Consider the following 24,819-nt stretch of genomic DNA (forward strand, 5'->3'; position numbering starts at 1 on the left):
ATGCTTCCGCTCTGGTATAATTTTATGATTGCTATGGAGATAGTTGCAGTAATCAATAGTCTATGAACACTTTTTAATGTGACTATAATTTGTTGAAATTGTTGCATTTAAAGTCAATGTTTTCTGTTTTCAACTTTCCCTGGGGAAAATAATGGCAGCAGAACACATGGAAGGGCATGGTAAGTTCAGCTTGAGAATAGCTGAAAAGTTAGAGAAAGTTTGGTGAAAGTGTTGTTGATGCTTAATCAGCAACCTTCAGTACTTTCTCAGTTATTTGTCAAGTGATGATGGCTCTGTCAGTTGAAAGATTGTCCTTATGGGCGAGGCTATAAATGTACAATCTGGTTTTTGTAGACTCTGTCTTAAGTCAGTTGCAGTGGAAACTAATTTGAGTTGTACCATTTACTAATATACTAATAGTAGGTGATAATCTTTGAAGGGGAAACCTTCTGGATGTTTTAATGAAAAGCATTTTCTTTGGCTGTTTTAAACTAGAGCAAAACTGAGAATTCCTTTTAAGTATAGTTAACCTTTATAGAAGATAAAATAACAGATTTGATTATTTAATGATCTGCACACATTCTGTTTTGGCTTTCCTCTTTTATTGGATGAATAGAAATAGGCTATTGTATGTCACAGATCCGTTTCCAGAAGAAATTAGATATGAATCTATTTTTCTGTACTCCGTTTTCTGGTTCAAGTGTGTATACCTGTATTAAATTCTCAGTTTATAATCTTTTTTTGCCATTTGAAAAGGGATTGCATTTCTTCACAGATTTATTACATGGTGCATATCACAACCAGACTTTTGGCTTTATGTAAAGCGAAAGAAAATATTTCATGGTAGAGACTTTTTTGAACTTTTTTTTAAAATTTGTGCTTATTGGAAGAAAGAATCATCAAGACTGGATTGTCTTGATCTCTGTCCTCAGATACTACTAATTTATATTGGATACACTGTATATTATTTTAAGGAAGAAAATGTTTTTTCACTAATTAACTATAATTTTTGTGAAATTAACCTTTTTCTTTTAACATTCAATAGGATTCTGATCTTCGAAGTGCACTTCTTTTGGAACAGGCGGCACATTGCTTTATAAACATGAAGAGTCCCATGGTTAGAAAATATGCGTTTCATATGATATTGGCAGGCCACCGGTTCAGTAAAGCAGGGCAGGTGCGTGCATTTGCTTTAAAAAGAAGATAATTTGTTATTTATTTTAATTTTTATTTGTTGTAACTTTTTTTTATAAATGTATGTTATTTGTCCATTTTTTGATTTAAAAATTTTAAAATAAAACTAAATTTTGTTCTGAGGTAATGTGTTACATTGGTAAGGACATGAGATTTGGCTTTAAACAAATCTGAGTTTAAATCTTGATCTTGTGCTCACAACTTTACTTTTTAAAGTTATGTCTTTGAGCCTTTTTTTTTTTTTTTTTAATTTGTGATTTGCCCAAATTTCTGTGAGGCTAAATGATATATGTGAAGGCTAGATAGACTTCCCTTAAGTAACTTCAGTTCTTCTTAAAGGTGATTGAACCTTCCCTACTTCAACTCTGGTCTTCTGTTGTTTCTCAGAGTATCTCTTAATGGTATTTGCTAAATATTTAATGGGTAGAAGTCATCTATCTCTTCTCTCTGGGAGCAGCTGGGTTGGAAGAGATCTTTATTAATTGGGAGCTATTCTCTGGTCCCCAATAGTCCTTTTAAACATTAGCTGAAGGGAGCTTTCTTGAGGCAGAGAATGGTAATAGCACCTGAGATAAGGTCACTTGAGTCTGTGTGTGCTCAGTTGTGTCTGACTTTCTGCAGCCCCATGGACTGCATGACTGTGACCCCTGCCAGGCTTCTCTGTCCATGGTGGTTTACTATAAGTGTACGTAAAAATGTGGGCTGAGTAATCCTCTGTATATTCCAAGCGCTCTGCTAGGAGCTGAGCTTACACTTGTAAAACTAACATGCTCTTGTCTCTTAAGGAATTTTTTAATCTAGTCAGGGAGTATGAGGATTTTTTTTTTAATTTAATTAATATGAATTTTTATGAACGTTGCTTTTTCAAAGTCTGTGATAACCAAAACATGCCAGTGTTAATTCACAGATGTAAAGAAGGAAAGGTGTTCAAAATTACTCTAAATTTCATGGAAGAATGTCATGATTTTTAAAAATCAACTTTTCAAGATTGAGTTCCTCTACTTTTGGAAAATGGGAAGTTAGAAAATATGTGAACTTGCTTTATATTAAATACAAAATTGTAAAAATATTTATGAAATTAAGTCTGTATAATAATTTTATGTACTTTATGATTAGAATTTCTCAGGTTCTGAAGTGAGGGGGGAAAAAGCTGATTTTTCACAGCCCATTTTCCATAGTTGGTACAAATGAAGCATCTGAAACGTACTATCCCATTGTTTATCTTTGCTTTAAGTGTTCTATTAAAGAAATCTACAAAATGTGTTAGGCAGAAGAAAAATTATATGCCCCACTAGAAATGGTTCTGTCATTTTTCCACATCTTTTGTCCGCTTTTGTGAATGATTTTGTTTGTGGTTATGCTGTCACTGGATCTTGTATTTACCTTCTAAAGGTACAGGGCATATTGCCTCTAGGAAGTGCATGGCAGGTTAAAAATGCTACATTCTGGTAGGTTGAGATACATTTGCTCTCTGGCCTAATAATCATCTTTAACTGTAGTTATCTTGCAGAGTTAATGATTCCAAAGTAGCTGGTTTGCTGTTTTGTGACCTATATACCTTGAACCCAGAGGATCACTTTCTCAAATAGTAGAAATCTGAAATATGCAGACCTGTTGGAAAAGCAAATATATGTCCCACTGAAGTTAGTCAAGAACAGTGTCTTCCTTGGAAGATAAGGTGCTCATCGTGCACATAATCCTGACTCGGGCCAAGTTGTTTCTGAGAAGCTCCAAAACTTTTCATGACATTTTCATTAAAAACAGATGTGGCTATTGACAGAGATGAGTGCGGAGCATAAGAGGAGATTATATATGTATACAGTGATGTCATTTTTCAGTCCTCTGTGATTGCAAGTTCATGCTGAATTGCTTATCTTGTCCCCAGAAATTGTTTATAGTTCTGTTTTTTCCATTAAGAATATTAACAAGTAAAAGGTATTTAAAAAGAGAACCGACATTATAATCAGGATTAAAAAAAATTAAAGTCTGAAGACGGTGTTTCTGATTATGCCCAGTATACCCTGGTTGATCTTTCTATTACTTTAAAAGGCAGACTTTAAATCCTTGTTACCTCTTAAATCTCTCTAGATGCTTTTCCAAGAGATCCTAAAAAATGCACTTGAACTTGATACTTTTAGACACATTTTATTGTTTCTCTGTATCTCTCAGTTTTTACGATTCAGTATTTGTGTTCCTTTACTAAATGCAATATGGAGATGGCGATTTTTTTGTTTTGTTTTGTTTTTAAGAAACATCACTTAAAAATTATTTTGAAATGATCTCAAACCTATAAAACAGTTTCAAATACAGTTCAGAAACTTTGGTTTACCTGAGCCATTTGGGAGTGAAGTTGTCTACCTGGTGCCCCAGTGCCCTCCCAATACTTTAGGATATATTGCCTCTTTCTTAGAAACAAAATTCTTTTCTCCTCTACAGCAGTAAAACAACACCAGTCGAGAACTTGGCACTTAATACAGTGTTATTGTCTAATCCTCAGACCCTCTTCAAGTTTTGATGGTTGTATAGTGAAGGATCCTGTTAGAAGGGTACTTTGACGTTTATGATGTTGACACTTCTGATGACTATAGGCCAATTATTTTGTAGAGATGTGCCTCCATTTAGGCTTGTTGAGTGTTTCCTCATCCTGAGATTCAAATTGGGTATATTTGTAGGAGTATCACAAAGAAGAGACTGTGTTCTCACTGCACACTATTAAGTGGCAGATGATTTTGATTTGCCTTTATTACCTCTTGATCAAGAAAACATTTCCAAAAACAACTGACCAATTCTGGTTGAAAATGATACAGATTTTGTTAATCTACCTTGGAAGAGGGTGGGTATAAGAATTTACTCTGAAGGAAAAGGTTTAGTGGAGAGAAACCTTTTTCTTGGTGAAAAAGTGAAAAAAAGTTAGTTGCTCAGTCAGGTCTGATTCTTTGTGACCCCATGGACTATAGCCCTCCAGGCTCCTCTGTCCATGGGATTCTTCAGGCAAGAATACTGGAGTGTGTAGCCATTTCCTTCTCCAGGGGATCTTTGTGACCAAGGGATTGAACCTAGGTCTCCTGCATTGCAGGCAGGGTCTTGAGCTGCCAGGAATACCAAATCCCGTGTTTAGAATGGAGGTTGTCTGAGTTCAGAGGGTGGCATTAATATGTAATTAAAGCCTAACCTACACTTAAGGGTGTGGTAGGATGCAGCCTTAGGCAGAAGAAAAGAATACCAAACTCTGTCACTATCAAAGACCAACAAATACATGTAGACACATACACCTTCATACTCATATATGCAGAATTAGAACACACTTTACTGTTCAGTCCAGGGCAGTGGTATAATGACTAACCAAATTTAAGCTTCGCAAGATAGCTCTCAGCTACAAGTTAACAGCAAGTCTCTCACTGATCTATGACTCCACGTGCTGCTGCTCTGGAAATTCCCAGATGGTTTTTCACAAAATCAGTATTATCCCTGACTTCTCAGACTTCTTACCCTTGGACAGAGCAGCTGCTTGTCTGCTTCAGGATCTCTTGGTTTTTAGCAATCATTGCGAAGTTTAGTTTCATTTTCTTCATCATCCCAGTCTCCGTTAGAAGAACTCATTACTAGTTACTTGACTTTTGTCTGTGTGTGTTTGTCCAGTCCCAGAGAAATTTGGATTGTAATACTTTGCTTTATATATTTTCTTACAGAAAAAACATGCTTTACGCTGCTATTGTCAAGCCATGCAAGTTTACAAAGGAAAAGGCTGGTCTCTTGCAGAGGATCATATTAACTTCACCATTGGGCGACAGTCCTACACTCTCAGGCAACTGGACAATGCTGTGTCTGCTTTCAGGCATATTTTAATCAATGAAAGTAAACAATCTGCTGCTCAACAAGGGGCCTTCCTCAGAGAATATCTTTATGTTTACAAGGTGAATACTTATTCTCAGAAGTGGATATTAAAATTATATTTGTCATTATTTTCAGAAAAACTCATTTTCAGTACTATCTAGTAAGAATCTTATAAGTGGTTTTATTAGACTATATATAATTATCTTTCATAATAAAGTACAACAGACTAGTCTTTTTGGTCATAAATCTGAATTACACTGCCCTTCTACCGTTCTCATAAAAGAGAATTGATTTGTGGCTGTATTTGAAATCTAAAAAAAAAAAAAAAATACCATGAGCTTTTGGGACTGTTTTCTTCATTATGTATTTTTGAATTAAAACTGGCTTTACAGCGTTTGGGTTATCGTCCCATTCTTTGGAAAAGTACATTCCTCTCTGTTTCCTATGAAAGATGAGTAGATATGGATCTGTGAGAGGTAGACATTACTTTGATGAAAGGCAGAAAAATTAATAGGAAGAAAAAATATTTCACTGAGACAGGAGAATAGCAAATTTAAAGCATTATTTTGTGGACAAAATGGAAAGTTGTAATTTTTTCCTCAAGGTCCATGAATAGTAAATATTTTATCTGTCCTGCAGAATATAATTACCCTTTTTTACTTTAGTAATTTGAAATCATATGGGTAAGAATTTTGGCAGATAGAATGCTATAATGAGTCTAGGAAGTAAAATACATATAAAAATAATATTTGGAGCTTTAGCATCCAGAGAGAACTAACTTGCTGAGTAACCTTAAGGAGATTCTCTTGGACCAAAATAAATATATCTAAAGTTCTTCCTTGTAAAATTTTATGACTCATATATTAAGTAAAACTAGTGATTCTTAATATTCTTTCTTAACATGCCTTTAATAACTTATGTATTAAAAATGAGGACAGATAAGCGTTCTCTCAAAAATTCTTTTTGTCTTTTGTATTTCTCTTAGAATGTAAGTCAGCTCTCACCAGATGGCCCTTTACCGCAGCTTCCTTTACCATATATTAACAGTCCAGCAACCCGAGTTTTCTTTGGCCATGACAGACGACCAGCAGATGGTTAGTAAAGTTTAATTTGGCTTTGTTACCTAGTGACTTTTTCTTTGAAGTTATTTCATCTTTTTCCACTAAAAAATATTATGTCATTGTTAAAGAATATTTGAAAGTAAACAACTATACCATATCATCTATCATCCTGCCACTTGAACCTACTACTTCAGTGCTTTTCCTTCCAGCTTTAAAATATAAAAACAATAACAACAAAATAGCTGTACGTATAATGACTTTTCTCACATAATATAAAGAAATTCTCATAAAGATTATATAATCTTGATAAGCATTTTTAATGGTTGTAATTCATTCAATGGATATAAAGTATTTTAATATTTGCTATATGGTGTCCATCTTTTTTGATTATGTGACATCTAAGTTGTAATGGACATCTTTGTGGATGAATCTTGTCTTAACATTTTATTATGGAAAATTTCAAATGTACACAGATGCAGCAAACAGTTGCCAATATAATTGCTGTTCTTATTGTGAGACTTTTCTAAAATTCAGGATTATTTCCTTAGCATTGAGCTTTAGAATGGCAATACTGGGCCAAAAGTTTAAATACATTAAAGGTCTTTATGCATATTAAACTTTGTAATTTTAAGTCTTTTTAATTGGAGCTTAGTATGTTTCTTTTTGAGAGCTAATTTAGTCTTTTATTTAAAATATTATCAGGGTACTTGTAGAAGCATTGTTTTTAGTAGCAAAAAAAATGAAACAGAATGAATCGATAGATTTTGGTACCTTCATATATTGGTTTCATGGTGTAGGACATGAGTGAATGAGTTCTATATATTTCAATGTGGATAATACCCACAACATAAAGTTGAGTGAATAAAGTTGCAGAAGGATGGATCAAAAGTTATTCCATTTATATAAATTTCAAACATATACACTAGTTCTGTGAATTGTTTATATATACACTCATATTTGATAAAGTAAAACAAAAATTATGAATGTGCATGCTATACTTCAACTTTGGAATAGCTCTGGGAAGAATTGGTACCAATGGAAGAGATGAAGGAGAGAGAATTAGGGAAGGTGAGATAGAGGAAATCGGCTCCATCTGTAACATTTATTATAGTCTTTAAAATAAAATTTGGTTTCTTACAACAAATTTGACATTTCTTAAATTTTGATACACAAGTATTTGTTATATTATTTTCCATATTTTGTCTGTATATGTGAAGTATTCATATAAAATTGTGGACACTAAGAGAATATATTCTGTCAGAGTCAGAAGGAAAAGAGCATCAGTATTACAAGTTGAGTTCCAATTAGGCTAGAATTAGTAAGAGACTATTTTTCTCTCAGATAAAATTGAAAATAGGCAAGAATGGTATATGTATGTATTTGGATACCTTCAATTTTTATTTAAAGTATATTTCCTTTGAGGGCAGGTATTAATAAATATGTGTAGTTAATAGTGACACTTTTTTTTTTTTAGGTGAAAAGCAAGCAGCTACTCATGTAAGTCTTGATCAAGAATATGACTCTGAATCCTCTCAGCAGTGGCGAGAACTTGAGGAACAAGTGGTATCTGTGGTCAATAGAGGAGTCCTTCCATCCAACTTCCATCCCACGCAATATTGTTTGAACAGCTATTCAGATAACTCAAGGTTTCCCCTTGCAGTTGTGGAAGGTAATTAATACACTTGAATTTTTATTCCCCGGTTTTTTACTTGTTTGTTTTGCTTACAACGTATTCATGGTAATTTTTTGCATGCCAAATATGACTGGAGGCTGAGGATACAAAAGTAAATTGAGTACTAGTGAGCTGCATTTATAAAACCAAGCAGTGGGGACTTTAATACAGGAATATTCAACGTGCTTTTGAAATGTAGAAGAGAGGATGACAGAGTACAGAAAAATTATGGGGGAGATCTTCTAAGAAAGGTAATTTCAAAAAATCCTGAATAAAGGCACGTTTACAAAGTGATAAAGGACAGTCTAGGCAGAAATGCAGAGCTTTGAAAGCAAGGTGTGTTCGGAGAATTGAAGCATACGGTGATGTGTGGGGTTTATTAAAATTACTAACTTAGGCCTTTCTTTTACAGAACCAATAACAGTGGAAGTAGCTTTTAGAAATCCTTTGAAAGTTCCACTTTTGTTGACTGATTTGTCATTGCTGTGGAAGTTTCAACCTAAATATGTCAGTGGAAAGGATAATGAAGAAGTTAAAGAACTAGTAAGTTGTTAAAAGGTATTTGTAATAAGCATGTTTCAGTAATAGTCTAACAGATGCTGTAATAACATTTCAGCAGTTTCTGTAAAGGGACCTGAACTTACTTTTTTCTTATGCTTATTTTCCCTCATTACAAAATGTATGATAATGTGCTTGCTGCTGCTGCTGCTAAGTCGGTTCAGTCGTGTCCGACTCTGTGCGACCCCATAGATGGCAGCCCACCAGGCTCCCCTGTCCCTGGGATTCTCCAGGCAAGAACACTGGAGTGGGTTGCCATTTCCTTCTCCAATGTATGAAAGTGAAAAGTGAAAGTGAAGTCGCTCAGTCGTGCCCAACTCTTCGCGACCCCATGGACTGCAGCAGCCTACCAGGCTCCTCCATCCATGGGATTTTCCAGGCACAGTACTGGAGTGGGGTGCCATTGCCTTCTCCGGATAATATGCTTATTGTTGAAAATTAAAAGTATAGAATTTTTCTGTGTGATGAGAACACTTAAGATTTTCTCTCAACAACTTTCTTATAACATGGAGCAGTATTAATTATATTTATTATGCTTTACATTGTTTCTTATATGTTATAACTGGAAGTTTATAACTTTTCATTGCTTTTATCCAGTTGCCCCTCTCCCCACTTCCTGCCTCTAAGAACCACACATCAGTCTCTTAACCATGAGGTTGTTCATTTGTTGTGTTTTTGAAGCATAGTTGACTTACAACACTACGTTAGTTCCTGATACACAACCCAGTGATTCGCTATTTCTGTGCATTTCAAAAAGATCACCATAAGTCTAGTTGTCATCTGTCACCATTCAAAGATGTTACAGAGTTATTGACTATATTCCCCACTTTGTACACTTCTTGTGACTCATTTACTTTGTAAGTGAAGGTTTGTACTCTTAATCGCGTTCACCTATTTCTTTCTTCCCCCCAGCCCCTCCCCTCTGACAACTATCTGTTTCTTCTCTGTATCTAAACTGTTTCTGTTTTGTTATGTTGTTCACTTTGTATATTGCTTAGCACATAGTAAAAACCTAATAAATGCTAACTAATAGCTATTGTCATTGTTGCTAAGTATTGATATGTAGCAGTGTTAATAATCTGATACTTTATTTGTTTGAATGTATATTTTACATAATTTACTTTTCAGGTAAAAGGTGAACCTGAAATGATTGGAACTGAAGTTATTTCAGAATTCTTAATTAATAGTGAAGAATCTAAAGTGGTAATTACTTTATTACTTTTCTGTCACATCTTTGTAAAAGTAAGATGACAACAGATTTTAAAAGCCTATTTATTCAGTTTGTTTTCCAGTTTTCTTAAAAATTAAAATTTATCATCTTAAGAAACTGGAATTACATAGAAGAGAATAGGTTGGGAAAGTAGGTTTGCAGTGGTTTTTAGTTTGTTAATTTCCTAAGAAGCCTGGTGAAAAAAGGTTTTGCTTTCTTCTTGGGTTGAGTGTTGTAATTTCATATGATACTTGGTTGGCCAGAATATCTTGGTTTTTATTAAAAGTTGTGATGCCTATAATTATTGAGTTTAGAAAGTTTCTTTAGAAGAAGATGCTTTCCAGTAGGATAAATCAATTGAGAATTAAATAAATTTAGGTCTGAGCTTTTATCTCTGTAACATTACAGAATTTAGGTATTGCGCTATTTAAGATATTGTGAAAACAGATAATAAGAGTGACTTAAATATCTCCACAGGCAAGGCTAAAGCTCTTTCCCCATCACATAGGGGAGCTGCATATTCTGGGAGTTGTGTATAACCTTGGCACCATTCAGGGCTCCGTGGCAGTAGATGGCATTGGTGCTCTTCCTGGATGTCACACAGGTAAAGCTATAGCATTACTGAACAATTAGAAGCTAATAAGTAAATCTCCTTAGAATAAATTGAGAAATATTTTTAAATTAGGTTTAAAGTACCTTTAATAAAGACATTTAATCAGATGAAAGAACGAATAATTTGAATTATTTTTAACTCTGCCATTGCTTAAAAAAAACAACTTTATTCCCTTCTGATGTATTTTTTATAATTCTGTGGTTCTACCCTATGTATTTTTCTTCTTTGTTACTGATCCACATTTAGTAAATTCTAAATTAACGTATTCTAACCATTGGTTGAGATGTCTGCTGCCAGTACAAAGGTTGACTTAGGATAGTCTCTTTTTCTGAATATTTATAAAAACATAGAGTGAACTAAGGACCAGTGTTTTCACATCATTGAATGTGAAATGACAAAAAATTCTGTCATCTGTTTTGTAAAAAGAGAAGGATTTAGAGTTAAGCTGGTATTCTTGGTTCCCCAGAATTGATAAATTTTACAAATTTTTGAAAAGTAAAACTACCAGATACATGTTTAACACAGCTTGCCTTTTTTTTTTTCCTTTAATTTCAGGAAACCATTCTCATATTATTTTGTAATAATATGTTGCTATTTGAGTTTAAGTTGATAAGACTAGAGAGAATTTACTATAAAATTCCTCTCTTCTGTCTCTTCATTTTAATAGCTATTTTTAACAAATTAATAGTCAGCAGACCTGAATTTAGCATTTATAAAAGCTGATTATTAATATTGAGAAATCTTTTGGGACCACTTGGAAAATTTGTTGGTTCTTTTAAAGTTCAGTTTGAAATTTCTACTTGCTTGTATATCTAGGGTAATTTAGTAAAACATTTTTTTGGAATGTATACTGAAATGGAATGAATCCATAAGAATTCAAAAATTATAAAACAAAAAATTGCCACTAAAAGTATAGTATTCTGCAGTTTAGTACTACGTGTATAATTCTTGGTTGATAAACACCAGAGGAGATTCTTCTGCAAATAATATTGCTAATTTTTAAATATTTTAAGTAAGTTAGCTGAGTGTGAAAAACTTTTTGAAGCTTCTTTACTTTCCCACTAGCCTATGATTTTAATTTTGTACCACAAAGTTATGATTGTCAATAAATTATAGCTAATTACTTCATTCAAGGTACCAAATATATGCATTAATAAATCATTTATAAATTTTTTATGATGTTAGTTGGAGAAGACCCTGAATTAACTATTAAAATAAATTGTACCGTATAGTAGAATTTGAATGAAGTTTTATTGTTAAATGCTAACAGGAATCTGGGTCAAATGAGGTAATAGAAATGTTACATTATAGGTCTAGTCTGGGCATATCACAGTGAGCTTCAGCATATTAAAGGTTCTAAGTATTCCTGCTAAGAGGAAAATGGCAACCCACTCTAGTATGCTTGCCTGGAAAATCTCATGGACAGAGGAGTTGGTAGGCTACAGTCCATGGGGTCACAAAGAGTTTGACATGACTGAATGATAGGTCTTAAGTATTCCTGCAGGAAATAACAGTTGTCTGCCTTTGCTATTTTCACACCTATGTGCAGTGTGTGGAAGCTTTTGGGGAAAAGCTCACATGCATATTAAATGAGTTTAATTTTGAGAAAGCTATGTCTATTATAATTTTCATTGTGTAGTCTATTGAGAAGGTACAGTTAAGTCTGTTGAGAAAGTGTAGTTATTTATAATCCAGAAATAATTGAAATTAGTATATATATTTGAATATGAGTAGCTATTCTGTCAGGTCTTTCCGGTTAATTATAGGTTTCAGAAACTTCCCATTTGATGATGTGCAGTCCTTCTGCAAAGTAGGTAAATCCTAATAAAATGAGAAATTAAGCAGCATGCTATAGTAGATGTGGTTAAACATGAACATAAAATATGCTTAGTTCTTTGCTTAACCATGTTAATTGGTAATTGTCTATAGAGTTCTTCTAGAAATAATCTGAAACAGACAGTACTCATATATTCAGGCTAACTTGATGTCAGTTAACTTATCAAATTATTTTAGGGCATTGATTGTTTTTTATTTCAGGAAAACATTCCTTGAGTATGTCAGTCCGAGGGAGACAGGATTTAGAAATTCAAGGTCCTCGACTTAACAACACAAAAGAAGAGAAAACATCTATTAAATATGGTCCTGATCGACGTCTAGATCCCATAATCACTGAGGAAATGCCACTATTGGAGGTATTTCACTTTTTAAAATTTCATGGGCTTAATAATTTATCTCCAAGGTGAGGATGATAATTTGGATAGATTAATTTTAGACTTTGAGATTGTTGATATATTGAAGTGCAGTTTTAAATTCTTGGTAAGCTAATGTTAAATAGATGTAATTCATAAAGACAAGATAATCATGCAAATTGGCATTAACTCACAGTCAGGTTATAAGATATAACCCTCAAAATATTCATAGAAGTTGGGAAAAAGCTTCTAAAAGAACACTTTGATTGTTATTAAAATCAGTGGCTCTTTCTGGGTAAGATATAAAAATAACACAGGAGTTAATTTTTATAAAATGTTTAAGCAATATAGATAGGTGTATGAATAAAAGCAATATTCACTTTCTTTGTGTCCCACACTGTCATGCCTTCATGCAGTCTTGTAGCTGCAAAAGATAGAAATTGATGCTGCTGCTGCTGCTAAGTCGCTTCAGTCATGTCCGACTCTGTGTGACCCCATAGACGGCAGCCCACCAGGCTCCTTCTTCATCCCTGGAATTCTCCAGGCAAGAACACTGGAGTGGGTTGCCATTGCCTTCTCCAATGCATGAAAGTAAAAAGTGAAAGTGAAGTTGCTCAGTCGTGTCCGACTCTTAGCTATCCCATGGACTGCAGCCTACCAGGCTCCTCCATCCATGGGATTTTCCAGGCAAGAGTACTGGAGTGGATTACCATGCAGTCTTTTAGCTGCAAAAGATAGAAATTGATGCTAGGTAGTATTAAACCCGCTGCTGCCCCCTCCCCCCGGGGCAGCTCTGGGAAATTTGTAAAACCTTTAGAAAGCATTACTTTCTAAATAACTTTTTATTTTCTATTGGAGTATAGCCAGTTAACAATATTGTGATAGTTTCAAGTGGTCAGTAAAGGGACTCAGCCATACATATACATGTATCCGTTCTCTTCCAAATTCCCCTCCCACAGCCTACTACATAATGTTGAGCAGAGTTCCACATGTATATAGTAGTAGCAGTGTGTACATGTCCATCCCAAACTCCTATTTTGATACAACTTTATTAGTCTTACAACTTCTGGTCTTTGTGCCACTTCATTATAAGATATATCAAGTGTCTAGGAGAGAACACCTTGAATCTAGGTGGCCCACCTTGAATCAGCTGTCTACCTGAGAGGCAGGCCACTGGCACGGCCATGGAGTGCAAGTGTGAACCCTGGAAGGAGGTTCTTCCTCCTGTATCCTCAGATTTCCCTGGAAGGGGGGTTAGAAGCTTAGTCATTCACCTTCAGCCAGTGATACCAAACTGATGTTTCTCTTTTCAGACCTTTCATTGTATATTTGTATATATTTTTAGTAATCATACTGCACATTTTATTCTGTGACTTGCTTTTTGCCTTTATCAACAAAACCTGATCTTTGTTTTCATTCAGTAAAAATTATTTCACAGCTGCTTAAGGTTTGCCTTTATTTAGACATATTATACTGTATTTTAGTCATTTATGTATCGATGGGTATGGTTCTGGCTTTTCATTGTTACTGACAGTTCTGAGGTAAACATTATGTATATATTTTGTCCATGCTTTAGTTTAGGCTGTAGACTTTTAGAAATGGAATTGTTGGATCAATTGTGCAATGTACCACAGAATTACCTTTAGCAAGCCTCTTGGAATTGACAGATTTCCTTCAGAATGAGAGTGCCATTGCCTTCTGTCAGTGCCATACTGGATACTATCATGTTTTTATTTATTTTTATTTTTTTTAACTTTTGTAAATCAGACTGGTGAAAATTGGCATTTCTTTGATAACTGAAAAGGTTGGTTAGTCTTCATTTTTTTGTCCATGTGATTTTTTTCGTCTGTAAGTCCATATGATGCCCTTTAATTGGATGTTACTTCCGTTTTCTCATTGGATGATTTTATGGTACTAATCCTATACTTGCTCCCCTAGTGGCTCATACGGTTAAGCATCTGTCTACAATGTGGGAGACCCGGGTTCGATCCCTGGGTCAGGAAGATCCCCTGGAGAAGGAAATGGCAACCCACTCCAGTACTCTTGCCTGGAGAATCCCATGGAGGGAGGAGCCTGGTAGGCTACAGTCCATGGGGTCGCAAAGAGTAGGACATGATTGAGCGACTTCACTCACTAATCCTATACTTATAGTGGTGGGATAGGTAACATGCTCATGAAAATGGTGCTGTTTGTGTTGAGCAAAAGGTATTGTTGAGCTGCATATTTTCTGCCCAGATTTTACACTTGCTTAATTATGTTGCAGACTTCCCAGGTGGCTCAGTGGTAAAGAGTCCACCACCCAAGTATGAGAACACGGGTTCGATCCCTGGGTTGGGAAGATCCCCTGGAGAATGAAATGGCAAGCCACTCCAGTATTCTTGCCTGGAGAATCCCATGGACAGAGGAGCCTGACAGGCTGCAGTCCATGGAGTCTCAGAAGAGTCAGACATGACTTAGTGACTAAACAGCAACAACAATTACGTTGCATTTAAAGAGCTGTATGGGGGATTCCCTGGTGGCTCTGTGGTGAAGAATCCGCCTGTCAATGCAGGAGACACAATAATAATAATAATAAATAAAGAGTTGTGCAGGGCAAGTAGAAGACTTACAGACTGATGTCAGTGCTCATTTCTGGTTAGTAAATACTTGCACATACTATCTTTCATCTGGCAGTTTTCATCATTTAAGATTTTTAACTTGGTTAAGAGAACTTTTATTATATTTGGATGAGTAATAGTATACCTTAATATTAGTAAAAAATTCATAGAATATTCTCATTCCTAATATCATATGTCAGAAATACTTTGTAGAGTTTGAAGTATTTAAGGGCGTAGTGAAAGAAGTAATCAGTCTACAACATCTGATGAAATAGTCTCTTAATCAAAATAAGAGTGAGCATGAAAATTACTGAAGCTGAGAAAAGATGAAGATTAAAGTGTCGTGTGTTAACTATCACGTGTGTAGGTAGCATACTGAAAGCATACAGCTGTGAGCTGTATCTACTGATTAGAAATGTTTAGGTTTTAAGTTCTGTTGGGGAAAAAAAGGTATCATTGCAAAACTTTTTCTTCCCTTATTAATTTTTTTTACATTTCATTAGAAAAAAGTTTTACATAGAAAAATAGAAGACCAGACCCTTCAGGTTCTCACTGTAGGCAGTATCTTGTGTATATGACATTTATTCAACCAGACTTGGCCTATCATGTCAGATCACTTGATGTTACAGATGAAATCACAATGACTAGCCTTACGTGTATCATTTTTACTCTATATGCCTATCACACATCTTGAGGATTAATTAGTGGAAGTGAAAGTAAAAAGTCCTGGTTCTTGGTCTTATTTTCCATTAAAATTTGAAGCTGTCTAAAACATCAACTTTTTATGAGGACTTTTAGCAGAAATGCATTTGAAGTAAAGGCTAGATGTACTGGTTCTCCTTAAAGTCAGCATAGTATATTTAGTAAAACCTTATTCTGAAGGTACATACACAGTATCCTACGTATGGTTTATCACTGGTCCTATCCCATCAGCCTTCCCGTTCTGCCAGTGCTGTTGCCTTACCCGTGGTATCTGGGTGTCTCTACAGCACTGTTATTTCACTGGTTACTCATGCGGTTGTTTTTGATGTAACAACTCAAAATTGATAGTCCTTCACAAATTTTAGCTTATTTGACTAAGCTTACTTGATACTGGCTAATTAGTACATTATCTGTGTTTTCAGTATGATGTTATGCTTAGTTTATTTTTTCCTAACTTCTTAACTTGTGTTTTCGATTTCTGTGTTAATCCCTTATTTTCTCATGTCCATTTCTGAAGCTTCTCATTTTATCTGATTTCTTAAGAATTTGGCCAGAAAGAAGTCTTATTCAAACTTAGATTGACAGACACAGATATTTCCACTGGACTTTGGTAACTCCTTTGGGACAGCCGGCTGACCCTTACTCCTCATACTCTTACCCTCTTATCCCTCCTTCCTGTGATTCTGTCAGGGTACTTCTGACATTTATGCTTTGGATCTTTTACATGCGAATGACTTACTGGATGATTTGGTTAGTCCATATTTCCAGCTCTTTAGTACACGTCGACAGTCCCTATCTGAAATCCTGAGGCCAGGCAGGTGTTGAAAGTCTTTTTTTTTTTTTTTTTAGAAATCACGCATATACATGTGTGTTTTTATCTTCCACATTTTGTGACCCCTGTTGGGTTTGTGGCAGCACCAGTTATCAAACACATTAACATAGCTTGAATGAACCACATGAATATCACACTAAATGGGAAAGTCTATAAAGAGTCTCTGTTAGTCAGGTCCGGTTTCCCTCACACATTGGGTTATGGGAACCCTGAGCATATTCAGAGATACCAGGTTTAAAAATTATGTATATGGAATCATGCTTCTGTATGTTCTCCTCTTTTCAGACCTATTGTGCATCACTTCATTTTAATGATGTATAAATAAATAGATGAGCTACTTTTTAAGTTGACAGTGTTAAGGGCTCTTCGGCTGATAACTGTTCATGTAATCATGTTAAATGACTTAATAACTTGTCTTAACCATAATCTACACAGTTGTGAAAATTTTGCCGGTGACCCTCTAGTTGTTGACATTGTACCTTTAATATGTAACTCTGAAATCTGCTACTGAGTAACATTGGTCTCTGTCTTACCCTCTCTTTAAAAATGGAGTTCTTAATAACCACATACACCGGGAGATATCAAAGAGAATGAATAAAATACTTGCAACCCTGTAGTAAAGAAATAACAGCATCTTAAAGTGTTATTCAGTAGAGGTTCAGAATTTTTAACAGACAATATAATAATATTTTTTCCCTCCAATGCAGGTGTTCTTTATACATTTTCCTACAGGGCTCCTCTGTGGAGAAATCCGAAAAGCCTATGTAGAATTTGTCAATGTCAGCAAATGTCCTCTTACTGGATTGAAGGTTGTTTCTAAGCGTCCAGAGTTCTTTACCTTTGGCGGTAACACAGCTGTTCTGACACCGCTGAGTCCCTCGGCTTCCGAGAACTGTAGTGCTTACAAGACTGTTGTGACAGATTCCACCTCTGTGTGTACAGCACTAGTGTCGTCAGCTTCTTCTGTGGATTTTGGCATCGGCATAGGAAGTCAGCCAGAGGTGATTTCTGTTCCCCTTCCTGACACTGTTCTTCTACCTGGAGCTTCAGTTCAGCTACCAATGTGGTTACGTGGGCCAGATGCAGAAGGTGTCCATGAAATTAACTTTCTGTTTTACTATGAAAGTGTTAAAAAGCAGCCTAAAATACGGTGAGTATTATAAAATGTTTCAGATTTAACCTCTGCGTTAAGGATACGTATATATGAAAAAAAGTGAAAGGGTTAGTTGCTCAGTGTTGTCCAACTCTTTGCAACCCTATGGACTGTATGTAGCCTGCCAGGCTCCTTTGTCCATGGAATTCTCCAGGTGTGAAAACTAGAATGGGTAGCCATTCCCTTTTCTAGGGGATCTTCCTGACCCAGGGATCTAACTTGGGTCTCTTACATTGCAGGCAGATTCTTTATCATCTGAGCCACCAGGAAAGTATATATCCATTCAAATAAACATTTTATTATTTGTTAACCTATGTCATTGTTTACTAAGAAATTATCCTTAACCAAATTATGCATGAAGTTTGTATCTGAGGTTGTCCCTAATCTGAGTAGCCAAAAGTGGAAAAAAATTAAGCTACATTAATCTTTTTCATGCTTCTTTCTGTAAACTTCATGGCTTTTTGATACAGCTAAGTACTGTGGTCAGAGTTACCACATAATAATGAAATTCACAGATACCATGAATTAAGAGTGTCGTTAGTATATGAAGATAGGTTGCCTACAGTCATCCTTTTTAAAGGAAATTATTTTAACTTTTCCTTTTCTCTAGTGCCCTCCCCTGCCTCCCCAAATTTATGTGTTTGCAGAGCAAGTAATTTGGGTGGTGTTATGGATATCTCTGAAGAAATCAAAACACAAGGAGCCGTAGCTTGTATATTTCCACAAGAGTATTTCATGCTAATCCCATTGTCATTTTTACAGAATTAACTTGGAATAACTGTGCTACTTTTTAAAATTTATTTGACTATTTAAAATATCGTAAAAGGCTTACTGTGAGAACAAAAAGATGCAATACTTGTAAGGAAAAGTATGTTGTAGGTCCTTCGTAAATGTTAATTCCCCTTAAGAAGATGAGTCTTCTGGCCAAAGCAATTCATTAAGGCTTTGTGGAATGTAGTAGTGGTGAAATGAACTTCCAAAGAAAGTAAAGATTTCAGAATTTGAATGTCAAAAGGTATAGGCAAAAGAGTAGTGGGTATTCCAGGAAGTAGCTGTATTTATGGATAAATATTGACAAGTTAGGAGATACAAACTGAATATAGTTAGTTTGGCTACAGTGTAAAATGTATAAAATGGGAATAAAGATTGAATTGTAAAGCTTTGTTGTGGAAAGCCTTGAATGCCAGGTGAAAGTGTGTAATTTATCAGTGCTTGGTAGGCGTCCAGTGACTTTGGAACTATTATCAGAAGAGTCATAATCAAGATGTAACTATATGATGATTATTTTCAGGTCTGTGCTATGGATGAGTTTGAGCAGGGGAAAAGGAAGACTAATAGTTTTCTTCCAAACTGGGAGTAAAGAATTGAACTAAAGTTAGGCTATCTAGTTATTCTTACATTATTGTATTTGTCTTTGTTTTTTTAATAGTATAAATGGTCCTGAGAGTGAATAGGTTTTTAAAACTTTATTTGGAATTAGAGAATCATCATGCTGGGAGAGGTTCTTAGATTAAATTTGTAATTTTTACTTTTTTAGTCACAGAATATTAAGGCATACTGCAGTCATTTGTACCAGTCGATCTTTGAATGTGCGAGCCACTGTCTGCAGAAGTAATTCTCTTGAAGATGAGGAGGGCAGAGGAGGCAATATGCTAGTCTTTGTGGATGTGGAAAATACCAATACTGTAAGTTAGTTTAAAAATAAACTTTGTTTTTAATTATGAATTTTTTTCCTTCACAAGACAGCATAAGCTAGGAATTTAGGGAGTATTCATTTTGAATAAAATATAAAAAATCCTACTTCTCAATTTGCTTTTGTGGTTTTATCCTTTAGTGCTTCAAATAAAAGGATCTAGTGGTATTAATATGCTGCTGCTGCTGCTACTGCTAAGTCACTTCAGTCGTGTCCGACTCTTTGTGACCCCATGGACGGCAGCCCACTGGGCTCCACCGTCCCTGGGCTTCTCCCAGGCAAGAACTAGTCATGTGGTATATAGCCATGCTGCTGCTGCTGCTGCTAAGTCGCTCAGTCGTGTCCAGCTCTGTGCGAGCCCATGGACTGCAGCCTACCAGTCTCCTCCGTCCATGGGATTTTTCCAGGCAAGAGTACTGGAGTGGGGTGCCATTGCCTTCTCCGTATATAGCCATACATACCAGTAATTCAACCCAAAAGAGATCTTATAAAATGCTTTCTAGTCTCACCACTGAGAACATCTTTTGATGTGATTAAATTTACAAAGTTCTATTAGGATTTCACATTCAATCGTAACTTGATAACCCCTCACTTACATATTGCCAACAGTACGATTTCCTTTATGTAAAGCATTTCAAACATTTTATTTACCATTCCTGTTTATGTACTTTAAAGATCAAAATGAAAATTCTTGAAGGAAGGGAATGTGATCTTATTAAAATAGAATATTAGCTTCAGATTGATGCTGTTTAGCTACCTATTTGAATTGTTGTTAATTCTGTAATGTCCTTTTTCTTTCAACTCCGTAAATTTGTAAGGTCATTTTAGGAAAAACGTCTGGATAATTTCAAATTAGTTCTTATTAAGGAGAATACAAAAATTGCATGCAGTTTAAATAAATGTAGTTGATTGTATTTGGAGGTTCTGTTCTTTGTTGCTTTTCTGCCTTAATAAGAATGTGATAGAAACATGAGAAAAAATAAAATGAAAGTGCTATGGTTTTGATTAAAAATTGACAAATAATTTTTGATAAATAACTCAATATGATAGATTCTAATAACTGAATGCCTTTCAAAATTAGCCACCAGAAGTATAATTAAATCTGTTTCTTGGATAGGTGATGACTTACCTGTTTTAAGAATGTTTGTGGAGGAATTTAAATAATTGCCATTCCTGAAATATGTAGTGTTAATTTATTTCAGAATAAAAATTGCATCTTATGTTAACTGACAGTGACTTTGGTAGCAGTGTCCTTCTCAGAAGAATATACTAAGTGCTTCTAAATCCTGAATGACTCTCTTACTTCTTTTTGATAGAGTGAAGCAGGTGTGAAGGAATTCCATATAGTACAAGTATCAAGTAGTAGTAAACACTGGAAGTTACAGAAGTCTGTAAATCTCTCTGAAAACAAAGGTTTGTGCTTTTTCCTTCTTCAGAATAAATTCTGCTATCTTTATTAGTTTACTTTTCTTCAGAACAGTACCAGAATATAATAAGATTATTGGTGCCTTTCTTATAATTAACTTTTTTAAGCATTAATTTGTGCATTCATTACATTGCATGATTTTTAATGAAACTACCCATCTTAATCGATGATTTCCCATCTTTTTATTCCACATCTTTTCTATTTGTATATTCTTTTTTTAAAAATTCAGTTGTGGGACTTCCCTGGTGGTCTAGTGGTTAAGACTTCACCTTCCAATGCAGTGGGTGCAGGTTCGATCCCTGATTGGGGAGCTAAGATCCCACATGCCTCATGGCTAAAAAGCTAAAACATAAAACTGAAGCAGTACTGTAACAAATTCAATAGCGACTTTTAAAAATGATCTACCAAAAAAAAAATTCAGTTACAAAATTAGTGCTTGAATACATGGTCACAGTCAAAATTCCAAATAGTACAGAAGCATACAGACTAGTTTCTCTTTGTTTCCTTTACTCTTGGTAAGCTGGTTTTTCTGTGTATAATCATACTTGTATGTTGATTGGCTTTTCTGTGTATTTCCAAACCCATATAACACTTAAAAGAACATGCACACTTGTGATACATATTGTCTAATTGTTTTCCAAAATATTGCTATCATTTTATCATCTTGCCAGTAGTATGAGAGTGCTTAGTGTTTGTCAGAATAGATTGAAGCTGGCAAAATGGTACTCTTTCTAGAAATAATTGTACATGTATTTTAAAAGATTAAAAAAATGTTTTAAACCCTTACCTAGCCTCACAGTAATCCTTATTTTTGGAATTTATACAAAGGAATTAATTCAAAAATATAAGAAGATCCATATATTCAGAGCAGATTATTTCAGGCTTATGTTTAATAGGGAAAAATTGAATGTATCTTTAATGTGAATTAAGCTAAAACTCATCTTGTCATTAAAATATATAACCTTTTAAAATGTGTCTGTAATATAGTGGGAAAATGTATCATAGCAAACTATGTGCATATAATAATATTGATATAAATTATCCACATGATAAAATACTGATAGGAAATCAAACAATAGAGTGGTGGGGTTATGTACTCTCTGGCTCCCAAATTCTGAGTTTTCAAAATTTCTGTTTATCTGTATGAACATGAATTTCAGGAAAATCTAATCTTACCCTTTTAAAGAATTGAATGAGATTTGCTTCATTGAGAGAAAAGCAAAAATGTTTTTCAGTCAGTTCAGTTGCTCAGTCATGTCCGAGTCTTTGCGACCCCATGGACTGCAGTATGCCAGGCTTCCCTGTCGGTCACCAGCTCCCAGAGCTTGCTCAAACTCTTGTCCATCGAGTCGGTGATACCATCCAACCATCTCATCCTCTGTCGTCCCTTTCTTCTCCTGCCTTCAATCTTTCCCAGCATCAGGGTCTTTTCCAGTCAGTCAGTTCTTGGCATCAGGTGGCCAAAGTATTGGAGTTTCAGTTTCAACATCAGTCTTTCCAGTGAATATTCAAGACTGATTCCCTTTAGGTTTGACTGGTTAGATCTTGCAGTCCAAGGGACTCTCAAGTGTCTTCTCTAACACTGCAATTCAAAAGCATCAATTCTTTGGCACTCAGCTTTCTTTATAGTCCAGGTCTCACATCCATACATGACTACTGGAAAAACCATAGCTTTGACTCTTCGGACCTTTGTTGGCAAAGTAATGTCTCTGCTTTTTAATATGCTGTCTAATGGTTGATCATAGGTTTTATTCCAAGGAGCAAGCATCTTTTAATTTCATGGCTGCAGTCACCATCTGCAGTGATTTGGAGCCCACGAAAATAGTCTCTCAGTGTTTCCGTTGTTTCTCCGTTTGCCATGAAGTGATAGGACCAGATTCCATTAAACATTATTTCTAACGATGAAATGTTCTCCAGTTTGACTATAGAAGTCTGAGTAATGAACTAGGTTTTACCATGTTACAAACGGAGAAAGATCTTTGAAATTTACTCTCTTCTTTTCCTAGATGCCAAACTTGCCAGTAGGGAGAAGGGAAAGTTTTGTTTCAAGGCAACACAATGTAAAGAAGAAGAAGGTAAATTCATTTTAGTGTCACACTTTCTTAAATGGTCATTTTCTATTTCGTGCCAAGGACATGATTAGTTTGTTCTCCTCCATTTTTTAGTTGCTACAGAGGCCTCAGAAAAATACACCTTTGCAGATATCATCTTTGGAAATGAACAGGTATGCAAGTAAACCTAATAGCATTTGATATTTAAAGTTGTAATTCTGGAGTATCTTGACTGTTTTGGCAAAAATGTTTAACTCTACTAATCTCTAAATTCTTTGGTGGATGAACGTATCAGCTTTGTTGAGTTTTGCAACTGCTGTCATGCCCCAAAGCAAATAAAAATGCAATATGTAGTATGCCATTTTAATTAGTAATTTAAATTTAGCTTTCTTTTAGATTGTAAGATACTGAGGAGATAAATTTAGCCCCTGGCATTAAAAAAAGAAACAGGATTAAATGAAAGAACCTATCTATTTGGAAAAGTGGTCACAGTGGAACATACAGATGATGATTCCCTGGATTTGGGAATATCAAATGGTTCTGAGACCCAAATAATAAGCTGTTCGTAATTTTTTTTTTTTTAGTAATGAGATAACTGAAAATTTTTTGTAATTTTTGTTATGAACGAACTGTGTGAACAGTGAAAAAAGTTCATGTCTGAGGGGGTAAATCTTACTTATTTATTAATATTTAATAATTAACTTGGAAGCTTAACATCTACTTAACAGAATTTATAATATAGGAAATTAAGTGTCAAGATTCTACAGTGAAACACACTATTCTATTAACTAGGGGAAATTCTGTAGTTCTAAGTCTGTTTAAAAATCTTTTCTCTTATTCTCTCCCTTCAGTGTAAAAGCCAAGTTAATGCCAGTAACTTCATTTGAGTTGTGTTTCATTGGGTATCACCTAGTCTTCCAAGTATTTGATTGGGAAATACTTGTTATTTTAAATAGTAAAACAAATTTTTCAATAGGAAAAATAATTAAAAATTTTTCTTTTTAACAATTTACTTTTTTAAAACTGAAGAATGGTTTATAATATTTTGTAAGTTTCAAGTGTACAGCAAATTGATTCAGTTATATATACATATTTATATATATGTTGTTGTTCAGATTCTCAACAGTTAACTTCCTATTTTCTTTGAATACTCATTTGTCTTCCCTGGATACTTGGAAGGTCCAAGTTAATGTCATGGCCATCTGGATTTAAGATTCAGGGTAATTTGTACCAAATATTTAGGGTGTTAAAGCATTAGGGTGGCCTTCTTATATTCAACCAAGTTGGTAAGAAATATGTAAGTTGTAGAAATACAAATTTTGGCAGGGTATATCTAATTGAAAACACATAGAGACAAGTGATTTTCTTTTAACAGATAGTAAGTTCAGCAAGCCCATGTGCAGACTTCTTCTATAGGAGTTTATCCTCTGAATTGAAGAAACCACAAGCCCAGTCTTCGATGCATACAGAAAAACAGTCAGTAGAGGATGTTATGAGATTAATCCAGAAGTGCAATGAGGTGGATTTGAATATTGTGGTGTTGTGGAAGGTATGTGTTGTTAAATTATTTCAGCAAGCCTTATTTATACTGGATTCTTAAGCTAAACAGTAAATGTAAGCTACTGTGTATATTTTTTTCTGCTTAAATTTTCCAGTTTGAGTTTGAAAGCTGTTTTATAACTTTTTGTTAACAGTTCCAGATGACTTTTATTTATTTTTTTGCCTAAAAGAAAAAAAATTCATTCAAATTAAATAACTTTGTTCTGTTACTTATTACTTACAAGAGGTACTGAGAATATTGTAAAACATGATAAGCTCCATGAAAGCAAAGTGGTATTATTAAACTCTTTATTGTGGGCATTTTCAAACTCTGTAAAAGGGAAAATAACACCACATAACTCTAGGTACCCATTACTCAGGCTCCAGCAGCCACTAATTTGCTGCTGTTCATTTTCCACCTGTATTCCATTAGCTCCTTTATTTTTACCTTCCTTTATTTTTTATGCTGTACTGTATATTTTTAATGACATAATA

The 24,819-nt window shown here is 34.7% G+C and overlaps 1 protein-coding gene across 1 annotated transcript in view; it reads left to right on the forward strand.

Moving 5' to 3' along the window:
• Positions 1-24,819, forward strand: part of TRAPPC8 (trafficking protein particle complex subunit 8) — an 85,298-nt gene that overhangs the window by 43,357 nt on the left and 17,122 nt on the right. Inside the window, exons 12-25 of the mRNA XM_068993630.1 lie at positions 1,046-1,177; positions 4,884-5,108; positions 6,014-6,122; positions 7,564-7,758; positions 8,174-8,311; positions 9,455-9,522; positions 10,007-10,133; positions 12,180-12,334; positions 17,170-17,612; positions 19,153-19,300; positions 20,625-20,721; positions 22,741-22,809; positions 22,900-22,958; positions 24,161-24,334. Coding sequence (XP_068849731.1) covers positions 1,046-1,177; positions 4,884-5,108; positions 6,014-6,122; positions 7,564-7,758; positions 8,174-8,311; positions 9,455-9,522; positions 10,007-10,133; positions 12,180-12,334; positions 17,170-17,612; positions 19,153-19,300; positions 20,625-20,721; positions 22,741-22,809; positions 22,900-22,958; positions 24,161-24,334 — 2,139 coding nt within the window. The remainder of the gene's footprint in view (positions 1-1,045; positions 1,178-4,883; positions 5,109-6,013; positions 6,123-7,563; positions 7,759-8,173; positions 8,312-9,454; positions 9,523-10,006; positions 10,134-12,179; positions 12,335-17,169; positions 17,613-19,152; positions 19,301-20,624; positions 20,722-22,740; positions 22,810-22,899; positions 22,959-24,160; positions 24,335-24,819) is intronic.

This window comes from Capricornis sumatraensis, chromosome 21 (assembly GCF_032405125.1).
Source record: "Capricornis sumatraensis isolate serow.1 chromosome 21, serow.2, whole genome shotgun sequence".
NCBI classification, from domain to species: Eukaryota; Metazoa; Chordata; class Mammalia; order Artiodactyla; family Bovidae; genus Capricornis; species Capricornis sumatraensis.